Genomic DNA, 19,760 nt, shown 5'->3' with positions numbered 1-19,760 from the left:
TTTTGTTTGGTGTTTTTTTTTTTTCTTCTCGTTTTTGGTTGTTTCTAACGCCCCTCCCCCGCCAAGCCCCATCCACCGGGCTTTGCTGAGTATTTATTGTCCGCCGCGCAGCCATCGCAACGAAAATCATCCTGCGGGTTGTCTGGGTTTTTAATATAATTTACTAAAAAGCTTCAGCGGGGCCGTCCCGCACGTCCTGCGCTACCACGGCCGCCACCGCCAGTTCTACCTGGCCACCGCCGTCGGGCGCAGCTTCCACACCTACAACGTGAGTACGCGGCCCGACACCCTCCCTCCCTCCCTCCGCCTGACCCCCCCCGCCGCCGGGCCGCTGTTGGGCCTTGTGGAGGCCGGGGTCGCCGCTTTTGGTTCCACGCCCCGCACCGCCTGGTCAGGGTGAGGCGGGATGCCGTGAGGAGGGCCGCGGCGCCCCCGTGGCAGGCCTCGGCGGGTGGCTGGGAGGGAAGGAGGGAAGGAAGGAGGGAGGAAGGGAGGGATGGATGGATGGATGGATGGAGTAAGAGAGGGAGGGGTGGATGGAGTGAGGGAGGGAGGAAGGAATGGAGGGAGGCCGGCGGTTAAACAGGCCCGGTCGCCGTGTTGGGGTGCGAGCACAGCCCCGCCGGTGTGGGGCAGAGGAGCAGCCAGGTACTGAAGCTTTCCCCTGGGCGGTGGGGGGTAAACCAAAGCTCACCTGTGGGTTGGGTGGCTGCGACGTAGCCTCTGAGGGATACTGGTTTGTTTCGGTTGTTTTGTTTTGGTTTTTTTTTTGGGGGGGGGAGGAATCTATTAGATTGTATTAGAACTCCCATAGGGAAAGAGATGAGCATCGTTCGTTTCTGCAAGAGGAAAGCCTGTGATACTAACTCTTCAGCTACTACAAACTCCCTTTCTAGGTATTTACATTTGCAGCTTAGACTGTTGTTGCCAGCTCCCTAAAAGTAAAGCACGGAAGTGCTGGTGCTGTTCCATTATCACTCCATTTATGCATCCAGCCCTCGGTTTTCCCATATCTTCATCTGCTCCCACCAACTACCTTCTCATTTGCAATGGAAGTTACTACCTTTTGAGCTGACGGATGGCCGTGCAGATGATGGACATCCTATCAAGAGCCAGGTCGGCTCAGTTCCCTCCAGACATGGACAATAACATGGACAATAGTACATTCCCACTTCACAGGGGTCCTCTCAGACTTAAATAAAGAGCTATGTGTATATATACACATATACATGTACATACACATCTAAAAATAGAAAGGTAGAAACTCTTCACCAGAAAAAAAAAAGGAATAAAAGGAAAAAAAATTAATAATAATAATAAAAAGAAACCAACAAACACCAAAACGGAGCAGTGGTGGCTGCGGGGAGCACCTGCAGAGACGCCCGGGGGTGCCGGGGCTCAGCCCGGCAGAGGGCGGAACCGGGGACCCCCTTCCGGCAGCGGGCGCCGGGCGGGGGGAGGAAGTGGGGAGTTGGGGGGGGACGGGAAGTGCCGGGCGCGTGGGCCGGAAGCGGGCGGGGGAAGGCGGGAGGGGCCGGCCACGCTTCCTGCCGGCGGGCGCGTGTGGCGGCGATGGCGCGGGACGGGCTGAGTACGCGGCCCGACACCCTCCCTCCCTCCCTCCGCCTGACCCCCCCCGCCGCCGGGCCGCTGTTGGGCCTTGTGGAGGCCGGGGTCGCCGCTTTTGGTTCCACGCCCCGCACCGCCTGGTCAGGGTGAGGCGGGATGCCGTGAGGAGGGCCGCGGCGCCCCCGTGGCAGGCCTCGGCGGGTGGCTGGGAGGGAAGGAGGGAAGGAAGGAGGGAGGAAGGGAGGGATGGATGGATGGATGGATGGAGTAAGAGAGGGAGGGGTGGATGGAGTGAGGGAGGGAGGAAGGAATGGAGGGAGGCCGGCGGTTAAACAGGCCCGGTCGCCGTGTTGGGGTGCGAGCACAGCCCCGCCGGTGTGGGGCAGAGGAGCAGCCAGGTACTGAAGCTTTCCCCTGGGCGGTGGGGGGTAAACCAAAGCTCACCTGTGGGTTGGGTGGCTGCGACGTAGCCTCTGAGGGATACTGGTTTGTTTCGGTTGTTTTGTTTTGGTTTTTTTTTTGGGGGGGGGAGGAATCTATTAGATTGTATTAGAACTCCCATAGGGAAAGAGATGAGCATCGTTCGTTTCTGCAAGAGGAAAGCCTGTGATACTAACTCACTTCTTGCTGTACAATAAAAGCGTTTTCAGCCTGTAGAATCATTTGCAAACCAGACCTGACTCAGAGTGATCACAGCAGGGTGCAGACAGCATAGATCTTCCCGTGCCTTTACGGTAGTTGTTTCTGTGGTCGCTTCTGTCAGTCTTCTTCACAGTCTTTGAACTAAATTAGTAACGGTCATTAATATGCAAAAGTGACTGTAACTAACACATTTTGTGGGAACAAAGATAATAACGTGGTGCAGTTGTAGTGGAAATAAAGTAGAAGCAGAGATGATGTGAAAATGAATTTTCCCGAACTCAGCAAGTTGTCTAAACGTGTGCTTAGTTTCCTGTCTAGTAGGGTAAAGTATATTAAGAAGCTCAACTCATTGGTGCTGAATGGTTGTCTTTTGGCAACTATATTATCCCATTCCCTTTTGAACTGCTCTCCGTGGGTTTTCCTGTAGATACTGTTGTAAACTAAAACCAGTCAATTTTCTGTCTTGTGAGGCGTGCAAATTGCTAATCTAGGTTCCTAGAATTCTGAATTTCTGCTTATATCAAATTCATTGCAACCAGTCACTAAAAATGCTTTTTTAACATTTTCATTGCAGGTGAATAAGCTTGGTATTGTTGCTGTGAGTAAGTATGCACACATTTTTCATTCCTGTTTGGTTGTTTGGGTTTTTTTGAACACATCTGACGTCTGTAATTGATTCTCAACTTAAAAAATGGAAAATTAATTGTATGTACTGATATTTACACTGGAACACGTTGAAAGGAGTCTCAGAAATATCAGATATCAATTTGGAAATGAGAATACTGTTGAAACTGTAAGTTAATTCTCTTGGGGGTATGCCTTGTGAAACTCCTGCTCTTGTCATTTTGTTCTTCCAAGAACACCCCTAGGCCTTAAGGAGTGAGCGGTGAATAAAGCTTTTAGTCCAGGTCCCAGTTTTGTGGTTACTAGAAGGCTGTGTTATAGGAGGAAAATAATTACAGGAACAGAACAAGTGAGGGTGGGACTAAAAGTCTTCAGGGAGTGTTAAAAATTGGCTGGACTGCTGGATACAAGGGGTATGAATCTACGACTTGACGTGCAGTTGGCAGTTCGTAACAAAGCCTGGCACCCTTAGATGTCAAACAGCCGGGCCCATGTTGTTCAGCACTTTCGGCAGCAGCTGGGGTGATGAGGTGGCATGCAGCCTTAATAAAAATTTGCAGCCGATGCTATGTTAGGAGGAGTAGCTGATGCTCAGAATGGCAGAGCTTCAGTCCGCGGAGGTGTTGCGAAACGCAAGGCCTGGGCCAACAGAAACCTCGCCAAGTTCAGCGAGGGCAAGTACAAAATAGTGCACCTGGGACAGAACAAGCCAGGAACTGATGGGCTGCGCGGCATGCTGCTGAGAAGGACCTGGGGCTGTGCTGGTGCCAGGTTGAACGTGGACCAACAATGCGGTAACTGAATAAATGAATATAGCAAGCCATGTGCTGAGCTATGTTAGGAACGCGGCCAGCGGATCGGGGTACGCTGTTATTCTCCTGTACTCCCTGCTGGTGAGGCCATACCTGGACTGCCATACCCAGCTAGTGTGGTTCTCCCCCTCCCGTTTCTCCTTCAGTGGCAATGCTGAGGAACTGGGCAGTCAGGGGCCTACAGTATGAAAAGAGACATTAGAGTAACTGGATTAGTGTGGTCTTGCAGAGGGAAAAATATGGGGTGACCTTGAGGCAGCCTGTTACCTGAAGCACAGTTGCAAAGACAGCAGAGATGAATTTATGGTGGTAACGGTAGCCAGAGTAACAAGGGGCAGCAGCCACAGATTGCAGCTTGAGAGGGTCACAATGAAGGAGCTGTGATACAGCAATCTCCTTCCCCAGAAGTTTTCAAGACTCAGCTGGGCACAGTTGCAATTAACCCCATCTAGTACTGGTGATAATCCAGCTTTCCAGCTTTGGGAGGAGCTGGGTGGGAGGTTGAATTAGATGATTTCCAAAGGTCTCTTGCAACTGACATTTAGATGATTCAGTGAGATGCAGGTTGTCTTGAAAAATAGGGTTTTTACTTCTGTATACCACGGGATTTTTACACAGACCTCATAAAGCAAAGTATTTTTCATTAAAAGAGCACTTATAAACTTGAGAATAACTGTCACACCCAGCACTGGGTTTAAAAGATCAGCAGTGATCAACTGTAAACACATAAATGTCACTTCTGTTTTCAGCCTACAAAATCGTAAAAATATTGCATATTCTGTGAAATCCTTTTCTATGGGCTACATTTTCTTACAGGTGTAATCATTTAGGCTTTTTGAGAAATTGAGATGTTTATGTATAATACTGTGATTGAAAAAATGAACGATGTGTGTGTGGTGTTGTTGGTTTATTGATGACATGTGGTTGGTGCTTTGAACTTTTTAATTGAAAGCTGTATTGGCCTAAGCAGACCTGCATAGAGCTCATGTGGAGTACTGGGTTGTCTGTAAGATGATTGTAAACCTAAGTCACTTCAGAGGTGCTACAGGAACATGTCTAACGTGTTCAAACACATTAAATCTCTTACAAAATGCAACGTTTTTTAATGTCTTAGTTTAGTTCTTCACGTTGAAGCTGTGCTGCAGTACAGCAAGGGTACAGGATTCCTTGTATCGGATAATAATTCAGAATACAAAGCAATACTGTAGGGAAGGCTGCTGTGTGATCATGTAAGTTTGTATCATAGGCACACTCCCACAGTGACTTGATTTTTGATCTGGTGTTTCTCTGTACAGTCATTAAGCGCTGTCATTTGCATTTTTATATTTTTATAGATTAATTTTTCCCTAGAGTTTTGGGGTTGTTTTTGGTTTTTTTCAGTTTTCCGCCATTTAGGACCACACCATCAGCTTTTTACTATGATCTGGAGCTGTGACTCTCTTACCAGTTGAGGTAGTGAAGTAGCAGGTCACAATAGTAGGTGCTCTTTCTGAACCAGTCGCAAGGTGGGGAGTGAGATGTATTGTTAGAGCAGGAGCAGTAAATTCCCAGTGTCTTGAGCTGTAATCAGGAAATGGATGTAGGATTGGGTCACTGGCTTCCAGGGCTGCAGACTAATAGGCATTGCTAATGCTGAGACTTTGATATATCATCTCTGTTTCCAGTCCAGTGGGGTGTGGGTCTCTGGTAGTCTGCAGAAGTGTTACCTTGGGATAACTTCTTTGTAAGCCCTCAGGAAGCTGACGTGTGCCTTTACTTACAGTGACAATTCAGTAATTTATTATTAAGTGTTTTTCAAAGGAACTGCCTTGTGATCCATCAGTGTGATGTTACTTACGTTGTTACTGGTATAATAGTATTTATGGTAATATTTGTATTCATCTGAAATGAGTGCATTTCTCCAACAAATTCAACAGGAGAGCTTTCTTGGTGGGACACCACACTAAAAAAAGTACACTGTCAGGCTTTCTATTTTGTTATGAACATGAAACATGTTAAACTTTTCTTCTGTTTCTTTAACAGGTAATGCTTTGCCACAAGACATTACATGTTTGGCAGCGGACCGCATGTTGATATTTGCTTCTTACGACAATATTCTCCATGCTTTTGCCAGGAACAAAGAGGTTTTTATTAGTTTACTTACTGCTTAGTAATACAAACTAGTTGTGGAGTGTTTGTGTTTTCAAGTCGGTTAATTTTCTACAAATGTGTATTTCCATAGATGTTAATTTTAGGGAAGTAGAAACTGTAGGAGGAGGAATAAAAAGTTTAAAATAGGCGAATGTAAGAACAAATGTAATGGCTGACCTGTGTTTTATGTATTATTGTAATAAATAAGTAGCTACTTAAAGATAAAAAATAATTAATTTAATTTATGTGAATAGTAATTTAAAATGAAAATAAATAATTAAATTCATTTAATTAAAATATTTTTGCCAGCAGTTTTAAATATCAGACAAGATTATGTGACGTTGGTTGGCCTTTCCATGTATTTTATTTAAACTTGTTGCTGACTTGTTAGCTGTCCTCAAGTATATGTTAACATGATATGCTACCTGAACAGCTTATATTGACAACATTTCTATTTTGAAATTATAGGTGGTTCATACCTATGAAGGTCACAAGGCAAGGATACATCTTCTGCAGCCTTTTGGTGATCATGTAATCTCTGTGGATGTTGATAATGTTCTTATTGTTTGGAATATACAGTCAGAAGGTGAGAGACACTTTCACCTTTTTTTTCTTTTTTTTTACGACTTTACAGGATAACATTGTTAAACATTCTGTAATTTTTAAAAAAGGTTTTTTTTAATTGCACTTGCTCAGAAGTAGTTTATTCTTTAAAAGGAAAAAATCCTTGAATGATAATGCTACTTAAGTTGTTATCTGAACTCCTAATCCTGCAGTAATTTTTCATGAATGGGTCCTGCACCCCACGCAGAGACCCAGTAAGGTTCCACGTAGGTGTAAAGAGATATGCTTATACAGAAATTGCATTTTAGTGTTCCATTTTCTGATAAAGTCTCTGGTAGAGCAGCTTTGGCACCGTCTCTGAAATCCCATAGATCCTTGATATTTACCATTCTGGGTAAGGCTAAATTCTTATGAATAACCTTTTGATTGTGCGGGCATCTTCTCATGCCATTTCATGCCTTATGAAATCCTACTTCAGAGCCCTGGATTTTCTTATTTAGAAAGCATTCTCATTGGTGTGACCAGTGTCATTCCCTGGATGCTGGGTCTCAAAAGTGGTTGCATTCAGGCTCTAGAGATGTGAAGTTGCTATAACAAACAAAAGGCATGCTAATCAGATGGGGTGTTTTGCTCAGGCAGGAGCGGGAATCCTTCAGAAAGATAGAAATCACTAAAGTTTTGCCAGCATTGTTGTGCTAGGTATGCTTATAGGGAAAAAATACACCTTCAAGCCAACAGATGTTATAGCATAGACAAGTTTAGCTTGTCCTGTTACACATTAGCTAATTCTTTAATGCAAGAAACACCAATTATGGGATTTGTAAAGAGTAAACATAAGTTCTGCCTTTACATTTACCAAGGAGTGATAAGCCTGCAGATTTGTAGGGCTAGCCACACTAACATTGTTTCTTCCTTTTTTTACAGAGGAGTATCTTCAAGTGGATTTTGATAAGGCCACTTTTGCAGTTTCTGCAGTTCTGCATCCCAGCACCTATTTGAATAAAATTCTCCTTGGGAGTGAACAAGGGAGCTTGCAGCTGTGGAATGTAAAATCCAAGTAAGATTCTTAATAACTTGAGTATACTTCATGCTCCAAGTAGTTTCATATGCAACAAATAATACTTATAAGCACAGTAGGTTTCGAACATGGAATCTTTTACTGACTCCTTTGGCACAAGTTTTCAGTTGGTCTATCTCCAGGAACAAAGAATGCTGCTGCTCCCTGAATGCTGATGCCTTTCAAGTTGCGTGTTGTTTACTCTCCCTGCAAAATGTCAGGAATTGTTCAGGATTTTTTTTTATAATTACGTTGTTATTTTTCTTATTTCTTGGAATCACATAGCTTTCCCATGAAAGTAGTAAATGCATGTTCAGGCCTTCTGCCTCCTGTCTTCCAAGCTAAATTTTTTGGTGGTTGTGGAAGTGCTGACAGGTAGTGTGGAGGTAATTACTAGTGTATGATCCTTATACTCAAGTAAGAGATGTGTAGACATGTAGTTGTCTTTGAGCATGTCCCAGGAGAGCACCGTCTGTAATTGTATTTCATGCCTACCACCATCAGCTGCTTTCTTAACTCATGAAAGTTACAGCTACAGTGAACTTCCCTGCATGTTAATGTACCTACTGCAAATAGGTGTTAGCTCAGCTTACATAGTTCAGTGTTTTATTCTTGTAATTACTGTATACTTTCAGCCATATCACTGCTAATTTTTGTGTTTCGTATTCTAAAGTTTAGGATATCCTGTATATGCTATGTAAGTCAGGACATAGGAATAACCTAAAAATGCTATATAAATCAGGACATAGGAATAACCTAAAAATGCTATATAAATCAGGACATAGGAATAACCTAAAAATGCTATATAAATCAGGACATAGGAATAACCTAAAAATACAGGAAAGTAAATGTGTCTATAGCACTCCTGTCTCTCTTCAGTGCCTGTTGCACCATCTGAGATGCAATACATGCTAGGTGACAAAAAGTCTTCCTTAGTTTGTCTTTTAATCTTGTAAAAATGCATGGACTGTTACTGCTCTTTTACAATGTTGCTCTGTTAAGCAGCATGTTTGTTCCCTATATTTCGTAGATAGGTATGGGCACAATTAGACAAAAAAAATAATGGAAGAGCTGAGGGGAAGGTGTAATGGTCTCTGGCAAAAGAGGAAAGTGAGTGGTGATAACACATGGCTGCTATCAGTCAGTGGTGAAGGAATAGCTTTTTAATCATGTCTGTTCTTAAATATGGTCTTCATAATTGCACCCTTGTTGGGTGCATGACTGCGTGTCAGTGAACAGTCCTCCTTCACGTTTTGGCTGTGACCATTTCTGAAGGAAACAAGATGGGCTGTGCTTGTAATATGCATTAGTGTCTTCATCTAGGGAAGTTACTCTACTAACGAAGGATTTTAGTAGAAGCTGGACCAAGGCTGGCTTTTTATGTTAGTGGTCAGAGCTCTGAAGAGGTGCGTTCAGAGCAGAAACGCATGGACAGCAACTGGCGTAGAAGGAATCTTCCTCCCTATTCATTCTACGGAATTATGTCACCTTTGCAGTATTAATGCATGACACTAACTTTTTCATTAAGAATTTACCATAAGTTTTTTTCTTACCCTTACTTATTAGTATCACAGGGCTTTTTCCCTTTTAACGGATACATTAGGACAGAAAACTGATGCACTTCTCTGTGTACATGTGTATAAAGCATCCATTTTGTTGTGGAATATTCCCAAGGGTTAATTGATACATGCTTTTTGTTTGTTTGTTTGTTTTTCAGCAAGCTCTTATACTCGTTTCCAGGATGGCGCTCAGCGGTCACAACTCTTGAACAAGTTAGTATTTTTGTTATCTTATTTTCTTACGTAACAGGTCAAGAGTAGCAGGCAAAATATTGTTGTTTAAAATTACAGCGGTAAAGATGATGTGTTTTCTCTCAGATAATTTTAATAACCCTCTCTTGAGCATTCAAGACATTGAAGAGAGGTAGACTTGAAGGCTTCTTATCTGCTATTGCTCTAGTCCTAGTTCTGTTGCATTTAGCATCTTGGCTGTTTTGTGTTCATCACATCTGTAGTTTCTTTCACTGAATTACGTAATGAATTCACAGAAACAGTTTGTTTGCAAGATGCATCTGTATAATGTGACTTCTGTTACACTGGTAGTTTTTTGCAAAATTTATTTTGCTTTGGAGATTAATAAAATTTAGATTTTGCTAACTCAAGAAAAGATTCTGTAATTATATTTGCTGTATTTTTGTAGATGTAAAAATTAATTAAAACTTCTTGGTAGCATTGATAAGATAATTGAAAATGGTCTACAGTTGTCCTGGATAAAAGTTGTAAGTATGGGGGCGCGTGGCAAGGTATAATCATCTACCAGAACTACCAAAAACTTAGTGAGGTGTTTTTTAAAGGAGTTCCAGCTTCTGGAAACAGAGTTGTTTAATCCATTGGAGACAAAGTGCAAAATTTCGCATCTCGCATTTTTTGTTTAGATTTATCAGATGTTCAGTCATGCGTAATAGAGACTGAAGATCTCATGCAAGATTTGTTTCTTTAGTATTTGTCCTGGACTTATATACATTGTCTTGCACATACTGGTTTTAGTAGTGGAGCAACAAGCTTTTCCTTCTTCATTTCTGTTGCTGGTTTTTTTTTTTTGCAGGCTCCAGCAGTGGATGTTGTTGCAGTCGGTCTTGTATCTGGTCATATCATTGTACATAATATTAAGTTTGATGAAACTCTGATGAAATTTCAACAAGACTGGGGTCCCATCACAGCAATATCTTTTCGTACAGGTAAGTTGTAGGATTTTTAGTGAAAAAATATATATAAACTCACTCAAAGCTCAGTGGAAGGTAGGCAAATATGTTTTGATCAGTCATTTCAGAACCAGAATTTAGGCTGAGAGTTTTAGTCTTCGAAGGCTAGAGATAATCTGGAAAAGTTACCAATAAGTAAGGGAGATCATACATCTTCATCATACTGGCTGTTTTATAGCATTTTCTTTTCTACTGATAGTGCACAGGAAGTGTGACATACAGTGCTCCTTTTTCAAAGAAAAGTTAGCTTATGTTTACAAAGTGCCAAGATCTAACACAGTAAACGGTTATCAGAGTTGGTGCAGAGTAATCAGTACTCTGTAGTGTTAGTATCCAAACCTACTTCTCAGTAGCGTCCGCCCCCTCCAAAACAAATTTAGAATGTTAATAGTTGACTTGTGCTGGGGAACACTGTTTATATTGACAGCTTTTTTGTTTTTTCTAACAAGCGTATAGTGACTACTAAAGCTAGTTATTTTAGTGTTGATCCTGCCTACATAGGATACTGTTGATACTGACCCCAGTCTGAATAGACAAACTTGCAAATCTTAACAGAATATAGATTGATGCAGACCCTGTTGAGGAAGAATGCTACTGGAGAGACTTGGAGAAAGGCTTGTAAGAAGTGGAAAGAGTGCTTTTTTTTGTGTCAGCCATTTAACTCAAAATGGTAATAAAGCGAAATAACTGCCATTGCGGGCTTGAATGTGTGGATTTCAGACATTCTCTAGTCTCTCTCTCTTCCTGTCTTTATGTTTAGGAAATTTAGTGTAAATATAACCTTGTTGTTTTGATCTCGTGTACTTACTTTAGTCTTTGAGTAAGTGCTCTTCATCTAAATTAAAATGAACTTGGCAAATTATCATATCTGTGAAGCTTTACTGAAAGAGAAAGCCCTAGGCCTGTCTGGTTTAGTTATCTATGGTATGTGTAATTGCAAATTGGAAGCTGCCTTTTTCTTTTGTTGGAGTGAAAATATTAATTGCCAATTATGTGGGATGTTTGGTGGAATTTTATCTTAATATGATAAGTTTTAAAACCTATCATATTATTTGTAGTATGTTTTAGAAGTTAGTACTATGTGTTTATCTCCTTCATATTAGAGAGGATAGAGCAAGTAGAACAAAATCAGAAATTCTTTGAATTGAAGTTTAACTATTGCTTAGAGTGATTGAATAAACATGTAATCAACTTTTGGAATTTATTTTTTCAAGTTGTTCAGCCAAAAACTTTAGGGGATTTAAAAAAAGAGCTGTTAACTTCTAGAATGGTGATACATTAGCTATCACATTCTGAAGCGTGATGGCTAATAGGTTTGGGGAAGAATCTGGGGTATAGAATAACTTTTGAAAATGGTACAGGTACAATATCTCTTGTGCTGTCAAGCAAAAACTCCAGTGTCAGATGTAGATACATTTGTTACTATCTGATCTGAAAAAATTCTATTTTTATTATCAGTGAACTTTGTTCCTTTTCTGTTTGAAATACTAGAGTATTTCAGTTAAAAAATATCTTATTTTAAAATCAGCTTGAGAAGTCTTTTTCTTGTGATTGCAGCCTTTTTGGCATGAGGTTTAAGATGTGAGGAGTTGGCAAGGATGAGCTGAATGTCAATGCACAAACCTCTTGAACTTTTTTTTTCTTTTTGAGCAGATGGACACCCAGTAATGGCAGCTGGTAGCCCAATTGGACACATTGGTTTGTGGGATCTAGAAGAGAAGAAACTACTGTGTCAGATGCAAGATGCCCATTCCACAGCAATAGCTGGCATGTCGTTTGTCCCTGGAGAGCCACTGCTTATTACTAATGGTGCTGATAATGCTATACGGGTAAGTTACAATAGCTGCTGCTATCTGCTCTTACATTGTTGGTTTTTTCCTCTTGTATTCCTCCAAATTGTAAATGTTTTGTTTGGATTGATGTAGCAGTTCTCGAGTGAAACAAATACAACAAAACTCAAGTTAATGAAGTTGTTTGCTCTCAGTTGCTCAGTAGTGGGGCAGTTTAAGGACTTGCTACCATGGTGTCATTGCTTCATTTTTTACTTCATGGTAGCCTTGAAGAACAAAGCTTTGCATCCACTTTTCCAGAATCACACTTTATATCCTGGTGCACTATAAAAATAGTTTAAGATTTAAGATAATGTTTTGGATCATGAGCAGCTGCTGTTGATAAAAGTCCCTTATGCTGTGTGTGCTCTGATACCTCTGATTGGCTTTTGGTGAAGGGGCAGAATGAAGAGTGAGAAACAATCAGCTGCTGTGGTGGAAACATCCAGGGGTTTGGATCAAGGGTGAAAGCCGATGTGTGTGTGAAGTTTGCCGCACAGCTCCCAGCTAAACCTGTTCCAACTGCCAAGAGGTGTAATTATTGGCAAGGCAATGTTTATCAGCTTCGTTTTTCTGCTTCTTCTTGGGAGGCAGGTGTGGATTTTTGATGGACCTGGTGGTACAGGACGTGTATTGAGAAGCCGAACGGGACATAGTGCACCACCAACAAAAATCAGATACCATGGGAAAAATGGAGAGCAAATTCTTAGCGCAGGTATGAAATTTTCATTCTTATTCTTCAATCTGATTTCCTGCTGTGATAGAGAAAATGTACAGAGCTAAGTGTCTTTGTTTTATTAGCACAATAGATTATGTTTCTTGTGTTATGTTTGTGTATTTATGAAGTGTAGTAAGTGATCAGTATAGACATTATCATTGCTGTATCAAACTATTTCAGTTTCCCTAGAGGAATGTGTATCAACGGGTAGGCTGAAAAGTAGTTACAGGCAGAAGAGCTTAGGATCTGCTTTTTTCATCCTTATTTATGTTTGATGAATAAAAATTGTTTCAGTATCTCCTAAGGAACTGGTCAAAATGAAAACCTGTAACAACTAGGGAAATTGTGTTGTGACAGGGAAAAACTAAGCAGCATAAGGTTTTTCGTAACTTAGAGGAGCCAATCCACTTTTCCCACTAGTTTGAGCAAGCTTTGTGATGCCGTTGTAAGTTGCTACAGCTTAATTGTGTCTATAATGTGTATTTTCAAAGTCACTTTTTACCAAGATACTCAAGGTGTAAAAATGCTTAAGTGATTACCCCTCCTTAGAAACTCACATATGTAAAAATCTATAAATTAGGAAATGAAGTACTAGATCAGGCTATTTTGTGGCCCAGAACGCTTCAATAATGGAATAATAGTAATTCTTCATATAATCTTTAATTACCTCGCAGTAATGAAATTGTCTATGTGGGCAACGTTTGAAAACATCACACTACATTTTGATGAATGTTACATCTAATACAGCACAGATTTTATCACACTGTGATAAAATCTCTTGCTGGTCTTCCAAGTGGTAATTTGGATTCAAGTAGCTAGTTGCTTAATAGTAATTCAGCTCACAGCAGATGAACCACAGTAACAAGAGTTGCTTAACAAATGTTCACGTTTGCTGTTGCAGTTTACTGCTTGGTTGACTGCTGAAACACGTGGAGAGGGCACAGAGGCTACCGTTGAAGTGGCCTAGTAAAAATATTTTGTGATTCTTCAGATTTTTAAAAATCATCTCAGTGCCTTTAACGTTACATGTGTTGTGCAGTTTGATTTTCTGTCGGTGTCTCCCCAACAAAGTAGACCTGTCTTACAGAATCATAAAGTGGTTTAGGTTGAAAGTGACCTTAAAGATCATTGAGTTCTAAACCCACCTGCTATGGGCAGGGACACCTCCCACCAGACCAGGTTGCTCAACGCCCCATCCAGCCTGGCTTTGAACACCTCGAGGGATGGGGCAGCCACAGCGTCCCTGGGCAACCTGTTCATTGCCTCACCACCCTCGTAGTGAAAAATTTTTTTCTTGGACTAGAATTTTTGGTAAATATTTTATTTGTGGTGTTTGAGGTTTCTTAGTGTTTATCTTCTGCTTTTCTTGCTCAGATAGCTTATGAGTAAACAGAAGTTGATCTTTGCCCTTCACTGGTCTCTGCTAATATTTTGTCAGGTCAAGATGGAACATTGCAGTCTTTTTCAACAGTGCATGAAAAGTTCAATAAAAGTTTAGGACGTGGTAAGTATTTTAGTGACTGGCGAAAAAAGCCCTGAAAAGCATTTATAGTATATGGTTTAACAGGAGTTAAACCATTAGAAAGGCTTTATTTTCTCTTCCAACTGTTGCATGAAAACTATTCACTTCAGCTGTTCTGCAAACTCAGTCTTTCCTGATGTATATAAGGTGTACTCTCAGATTTATTTGTACTAAGAAACACAAATTCTATAGCCTGGCTGTGTATGTTACTTCACTGTGAGAAACATAGAGCATCATTTTTGTATTAAAAATGTGTAAAGCGGTAGCTGACATTTCATAATATGTAATCACTATTTGCACCATAACCCTTCTGTTAAATTGACTAAATTATTAATCAATTTGTATTTCTTGAGTTTAGTTCCTTTGATTTAATGTAGAGTTTAATTTAAAAACAAATATTCCACACCATGCCATGGTTTAAGAGACACTTTCATGTACAGTTCAGAGACTCAGACTAAAATAATTCTTTTTTTAAAAAATATATATATTTTGATAGGTATGTATTTCAATAGATTTGAATAGACAGACATAGATTAATTGATTATGTTTATCTTTTGGGCATAAATTTGAATTTCCCGACCCTTTGGTCATTTAAAGGGTGTTATATATTGCTTATATAATGATGTCTGTATGACCATGGTTTTAGCTGTCATGGGGCAATTTATGCCTTGGCATGTCAGCACAAGATCTTGGATCAAATGGATTGAGCAGTGCATCTGTGACTGTAACAGGCTAGTGATTTTCTCAGCATCACATGAATTTTTGCAGGAACTCTCTATATATATGTTGTTAGCTCTTCAAACCCTAGGCAACAGCAATGTTGTGTTAATGCAAACCAAATTTTTTGTATTACGTTTAGTAAACAGTCCTTTTTAAACCATTGTTCTCAAATTTAGCCATGAGATTGAGACACTTAACTTTTTTTTTTTTTTTTTAAGGTTCAATTAACAAGAAGAAATCAAAAAAGAAAGGTCTTAAACTTGATACGATGGCACTTCCACCAATTACAGTCTTTGCTTCAGGTAAGTAGTCTGTGAGATACATTACAGAACTCATGTCTTCATTTTAACCCTCAAGGCACTGCTGTTTTGAAAGCCCATGCTGTATCAAGAGGGGATTATTGAGATTCTTTGTCCCTTTATGAGCTGTTGAGCGACAGCTGAAAATGACATTTTACTTGGTAAACTCTTCTAGTATTTCATAAAAGAGCATTTTATTTCAAACATCTTTATCTTTAACTGGCTCTTGGATAAAAAATCTCCACCACGTGAGCCGGAGCCTTCTGGATAATAATACATACTACATATTGCATTATTACATATTAATAATACATCTTTGTCAGCTGAGGAAATCTTGGTTATAGTGGTTGATTTTGATTTCCCAGTTACTTTGAGTCCCTTTTCAAAGATTTCAGTTACTCTGTTCATTTGTAATTCAGTATGCAAATTGTGAACCTAACTTTTTGAAGCAGAATTGTGATTATCTTTCCTTCATCAAAATGTGTTTCGTTAAATTAATGACCTTCTTTTCAGACTTGAAGTCTGCTTTGTCTTAAGTGTAGCTATTCTTCCAAGGCAAAGGTTTGGATTGACAATTTTGGTAGCCACTTAACTACATATTGTATTTGTATCTGCAGACTTTCAGTTATACAGACTATCTGTACACACTTGTTGCAAATATGTGTATATATATACATATATATGCACTTTTAATATTAGACCTGTCTGGTCAATTTAAGGTAGTAGACCTACCTCAAATGTGTTTGGAGACATCAGAATGTTTATTTAAGTACACTTTAATTAGAGTTGTTTCTTTTTTGCTATACTGTCATTGTTTGGTGAAGTGAACCAATTTGTACCTGGTTGTTGTATTCTTTGAAGTTCTAGAAATACCTAATTTCAAGCTCTTTTTTTTTTTTTGATGTGTAAATTCCAGAAAAAAAAGAGCAAACTTGCTCATTATTTGGATCCCTGCATATCATATTTTACTACAAAGTTAGGATACTGAGATTTTGAGGAATGATTTTCCTGCAACTGCAGAAAAGTCTTTTGCTATGTTGTGCAGACTTAGCTCTTGAACCCTGCTTTTAATTGTTAATCTAGTGGCTGCTGCTGCTTCAGAAGCAGTGAAGAGATTCAGCTGGAAATGTGTACAGATTGAGCAGTTTAAAGCATTTCAGTTTAAATGTGCTTTTCAAACTCAATACACTCTAACACACAAAGACACACACCCCCCCACGTATATATGTCTAAAAAACATACCAAAAAACGGTTATGGATTTATTAGGGTTTTAGTTACACTAGCATATGCACGAAGATTTGCCAGGTATCTTTTCTGAAGGATAGCTTTCTGAGTGTCCAACAAGAACATTAAATGTGAACTGTCCTGCCTACAAGTATTTCAAAGTACTCTTTCTTATGAAATCAGAAGAGTTTATTTGATTTTAGAATGACTGTTTCTAAAAGGAGTATGTGTGACATTGCAGAAGTGGCACATCAGAGTGACTGGGATGGTATTGTTGCCTGCCATCAAGGGTATATAACCTGTACAACCTGGAACTATCAGAAAACTTCCATGGGAGCTCATAAACTGAGGCCAGAAGAATTCAGCAAACATAAGCCTATAGATATATACGCAACAGTAAGTTTATTTAAGATAATGTTTCTTCAGCCTTTCAGTGTATGTTATTTGGATTTCTATTTGTATGGAAGCAATATTTAGAATGCAAAAGCACTATCTAGACGTGTTTTAGTTGCTTTTGCAAAGTGCTTTCTGCCAGCTCAGTGTGTCTGGCTAGCTGTTTTGTAATGTGTATGGTCTTAAGAAACATGCTGCATATGCATTTTTTTCTGAAACATCCAAGTTAAGTGCAGATTTTATTTTCTGATTCAGATAGGTGGCTGGTGTTTACCTTTAATCTATCGTAGTGATGTAGAGTTGACTATATGCCTGTAATGATAAACTTACTCTGTGAATGCAAATTGCTGAAGATACTTTTTTTGGCAATACGGAAAAATATATTTTCAAATTGCAGGCAGGATATTCCCCCTACAATGCTTTACAACTTGAGCTGGACAAAAATGAAAAGTCTTAACATGCAGTGAAAGAGATACAGATGTTTCCTGAGGCTTACCAGCTTGCAAGACAAGTAGTTCCTGTGGCATACTTCATGCGCTCGGCATTCGTACTACTACTGTATCTTGAGACGCTGTTTTTCTGACCTTACGCTTAGTAATTAAGTGGTAGACGAGGTCGGTTCAGTTGTAAAAACCTGGTTTTCTTTTAAGTACCATATTATTTGGACTGTATCTTTCCAAATACATCTAGACCATTGCTTCTTTATTTCTTTATATTTAAACTCTGCGTGAATTTACCCTATTTTAGGGTGCTGTTGGCAATAAGAGGCACGCAGTTGATAAGCTTCCGTTTTATCTTAGGGATTAAATTTGTCCTGATTACATAGGTTAGTCATTTAGGTTATGGTAGGATGTCAGTAAGTCAGTATTTCATTATCCTTCATAATATGCACTGCTATATTTATTGCTCATTGACTACTTGGTTATTTTAAAAGCTCTTATCTACTCTTTTCATATGTAATCTGTTGATTGGTCTGTGTGGTTTTCCTTGAAGAAATTTAGTAAAAACATACTAGCATTTTGTATTCCTGATATGTTAATGCATCTTCTAACAAGTTCGCTAATTAGATATACACTTAAAAATTGTTTTCATAGCTGGTGGTTGGTTTTGTTTTTTGTTTTTTTTTTTTACTTGAAAGGCAGTTGACATCACCTCATGTGGGAACTTTGCTGTAATTGGGCTGTCAACTGGACAGGTAGATGTGTATAACATGCAGTCTGGCATTCACAGAGGGTGTTTCGGCAAAGAAAGAGGTAAGAATTGCTACACCTTGAACATACTGACTCTTAACAAAACAGCAACAGCCTGGTATTGTGTCATCTAGGAAATTTAACACAGCCTCTGAGATGAATTTGAGGATCTCTTCAGTTTCTCTAATTACCCTACACTGTCCGATCTTGCACTTGTCATCGGAAGTAATTTGAAACCAACTCTGAAAGACATAATCTCTGCTAGTTTCAACAGCTCTGATGTTAGCATTTGTTTTCTCTTAATTAACACAAAATTGTCAGTTACCAAAATGGTTAGTACTAAAATGAGATCCTCTGCCCTCAGCTCTTTCTGAGATAAACACATTTCCAGTACTTGGCTTCTTATTATAGGATTCTATCTCTGAGATAAATTTTCCCATCTGTTTTGTGCTCCCTGCTTAAAAATGAAAGAATACTTTATGCACATGGGAAATTGAAATCCTAAGCAAGTCCAGCTCTTTACATATGCAATTATTTTCAATTTCCCAGCTGCAAACTTAGGACGTAATGCAAGTGACAGTGTTCAGACTTTTAGTGGTTGTGTACGTATATGTTTCATGTCACTTATCCTCATATGTTTGTTGTTGCTTTGTAAGTCTGCAATTTATAATAGGGCCATTGTGATCTGATTTTTTTTGTTGTTGTAGAAACAAGAAAAGAGTCTTGATGAATGCTTAAAGCTTATCTGGTTTCTAAAAGCCATCTAACATAGCAAACATGAAGTGGTCTCCTAATAACATCATTGCTTGATAGTGGGATGAATTTTGAGTTGATTACTGGCTAGTAGCCCTAGGCACAGATTAAAAAGTAAAATTGATCCAAAACCAGTGCCTTATCTTTACACTGCAGTGTAAAGTAGCCTAGGAAAATTCCCGGTCTTTGTGCCAAAACTGAAGCTGTAAATTTTGTCTGGAGTGGTTAGACTCCCTGGAGGCATTCCCTAAGTAATTCAAAAAGCCTCTCTCTCTCACGTTCAAAAAAAGCTCCCCCAGTATGAAAGCAGAAATAAAAGCAAATATTCAGCTTCAATTGCTCACAGCTTTGTATTGTATTCTAAGTGCTTACTTGAAAGCAATTTGGCTCTGTATTGGTAAAGAAAATTCTAATATTTCAGCAGTCTAGTCAGGTGGCTTTAGAATTGTTTGTCATACGCTTACCGCTCATTTCGTGGAGTTAGGTGGAGGCATACAGAATATTGTGTGGCATTCTGCTGATTTCTAGCTATGTTTAAATTCTGAAATACAACTTTCTTTTCCCTTGATTCACAGCACATGAAGGGGCCATTAGGGGGGTAGCAGTGGATGGATTAAATCAGCTGTTAATCACAGCTGGTAGTGAAAGATTAATAAAATTTTGGAAATTTAAAACTAAAGATCTGGTTTACTCCACTGAGCTTTCTTCTTCTCCGAGTGGAATTCTGCTTCACAGAGACAGGTAAGAAACTGAAGCTATTTCATGTGCATGTGTTTTTTGGTTCAAGTATGTAACCCTAGGATGACAACCAAATATTCTAATAAAGTTTAAATTTCTGATGCACTGAAATAAAACTGACTACTAGTTGACAAAAGAAAGTGACTACAGGATATTTTATTACACTGAAGGAATGTAATACTGTTTTTCTGAGATTATGTCAGGATAAATTATT

At 39.5% G+C, this 19,760-nt stretch overlaps 1 protein-coding gene across 2 annotated transcripts in view; it reads left to right on the top strand.

Annotated features, from left to right (window-relative positions):
• WDR36 (WD repeat domain 36) overlaps window positions 1–19,760 on the top strand; it is a 54,760-nt gene that overhangs the window by 21,078 nt on the left and 13,922 nt on the right. Inside the window, exons 1-14 of one of the 2 annotated variants that reach the window (XM_014951504.1) lie at window positions 177–268; window positions 2,786–2,813; window positions 5,670–5,770; window positions 6,246–6,363; window positions 7,266–7,398; window positions 9,116–9,170; window positions 10,003–10,135; window positions 11,813–11,988; window positions 12,583–12,703; window positions 14,145–14,210; window positions 15,167–15,250; window positions 16,714–16,868; window positions 18,004–18,118; window positions 19,384–19,549. In XM_014951504.1, the coding sequence (XP_014806990.1) occupies window positions 5,714–5,770; window positions 6,246–6,363; window positions 7,266–7,398; window positions 9,116–9,170; window positions 10,003–10,135; window positions 11,813–11,988; window positions 12,583–12,703; window positions 14,145–14,210; window positions 15,167–15,250; window positions 16,714–16,868; window positions 18,004–18,118; window positions 19,384–19,549 (1,379 nt within the window). In that variant the 5' untranslated portion in view covers window positions 177–268; window positions 2,786–2,813; window positions 5,670–5,713. Of the gene's footprint in view, window positions 1–176; window positions 269–2,785; window positions 2,814–5,669; window positions 5,771–6,245; window positions 6,364–7,265; window positions 7,399–9,115; window positions 9,171–10,002; window positions 10,136–11,812; window positions 11,989–12,582; window positions 12,704–14,144; window positions 14,211–15,166; window positions 15,251–16,713; window positions 16,869–18,003; window positions 18,119–19,383; window positions 19,550–19,760 lie in introns of those variants that run through there. The other variant, XM_014951505.1, reaches the window with a different exon arrangement.

Source organism: Calidris pugnax, unplaced genomic scaffold (genome assembly GCF_001431845.1).
Source record: "Calidris pugnax isolate Ruff unplaced genomic scaffold, ASM143184v1 scaffold148, whole genome shotgun sequence".
In the NCBI taxonomy this organism is placed as follows: domain Eukaryota; kingdom Metazoa; phylum Chordata; class Aves; order Charadriiformes; family Scolopacidae; genus Calidris; species Calidris pugnax.
The sequence above is the reverse complement of the archived record's forward strand: the minus strand, read 5'-3'. Positions and strand labels throughout refer to the sequence as shown.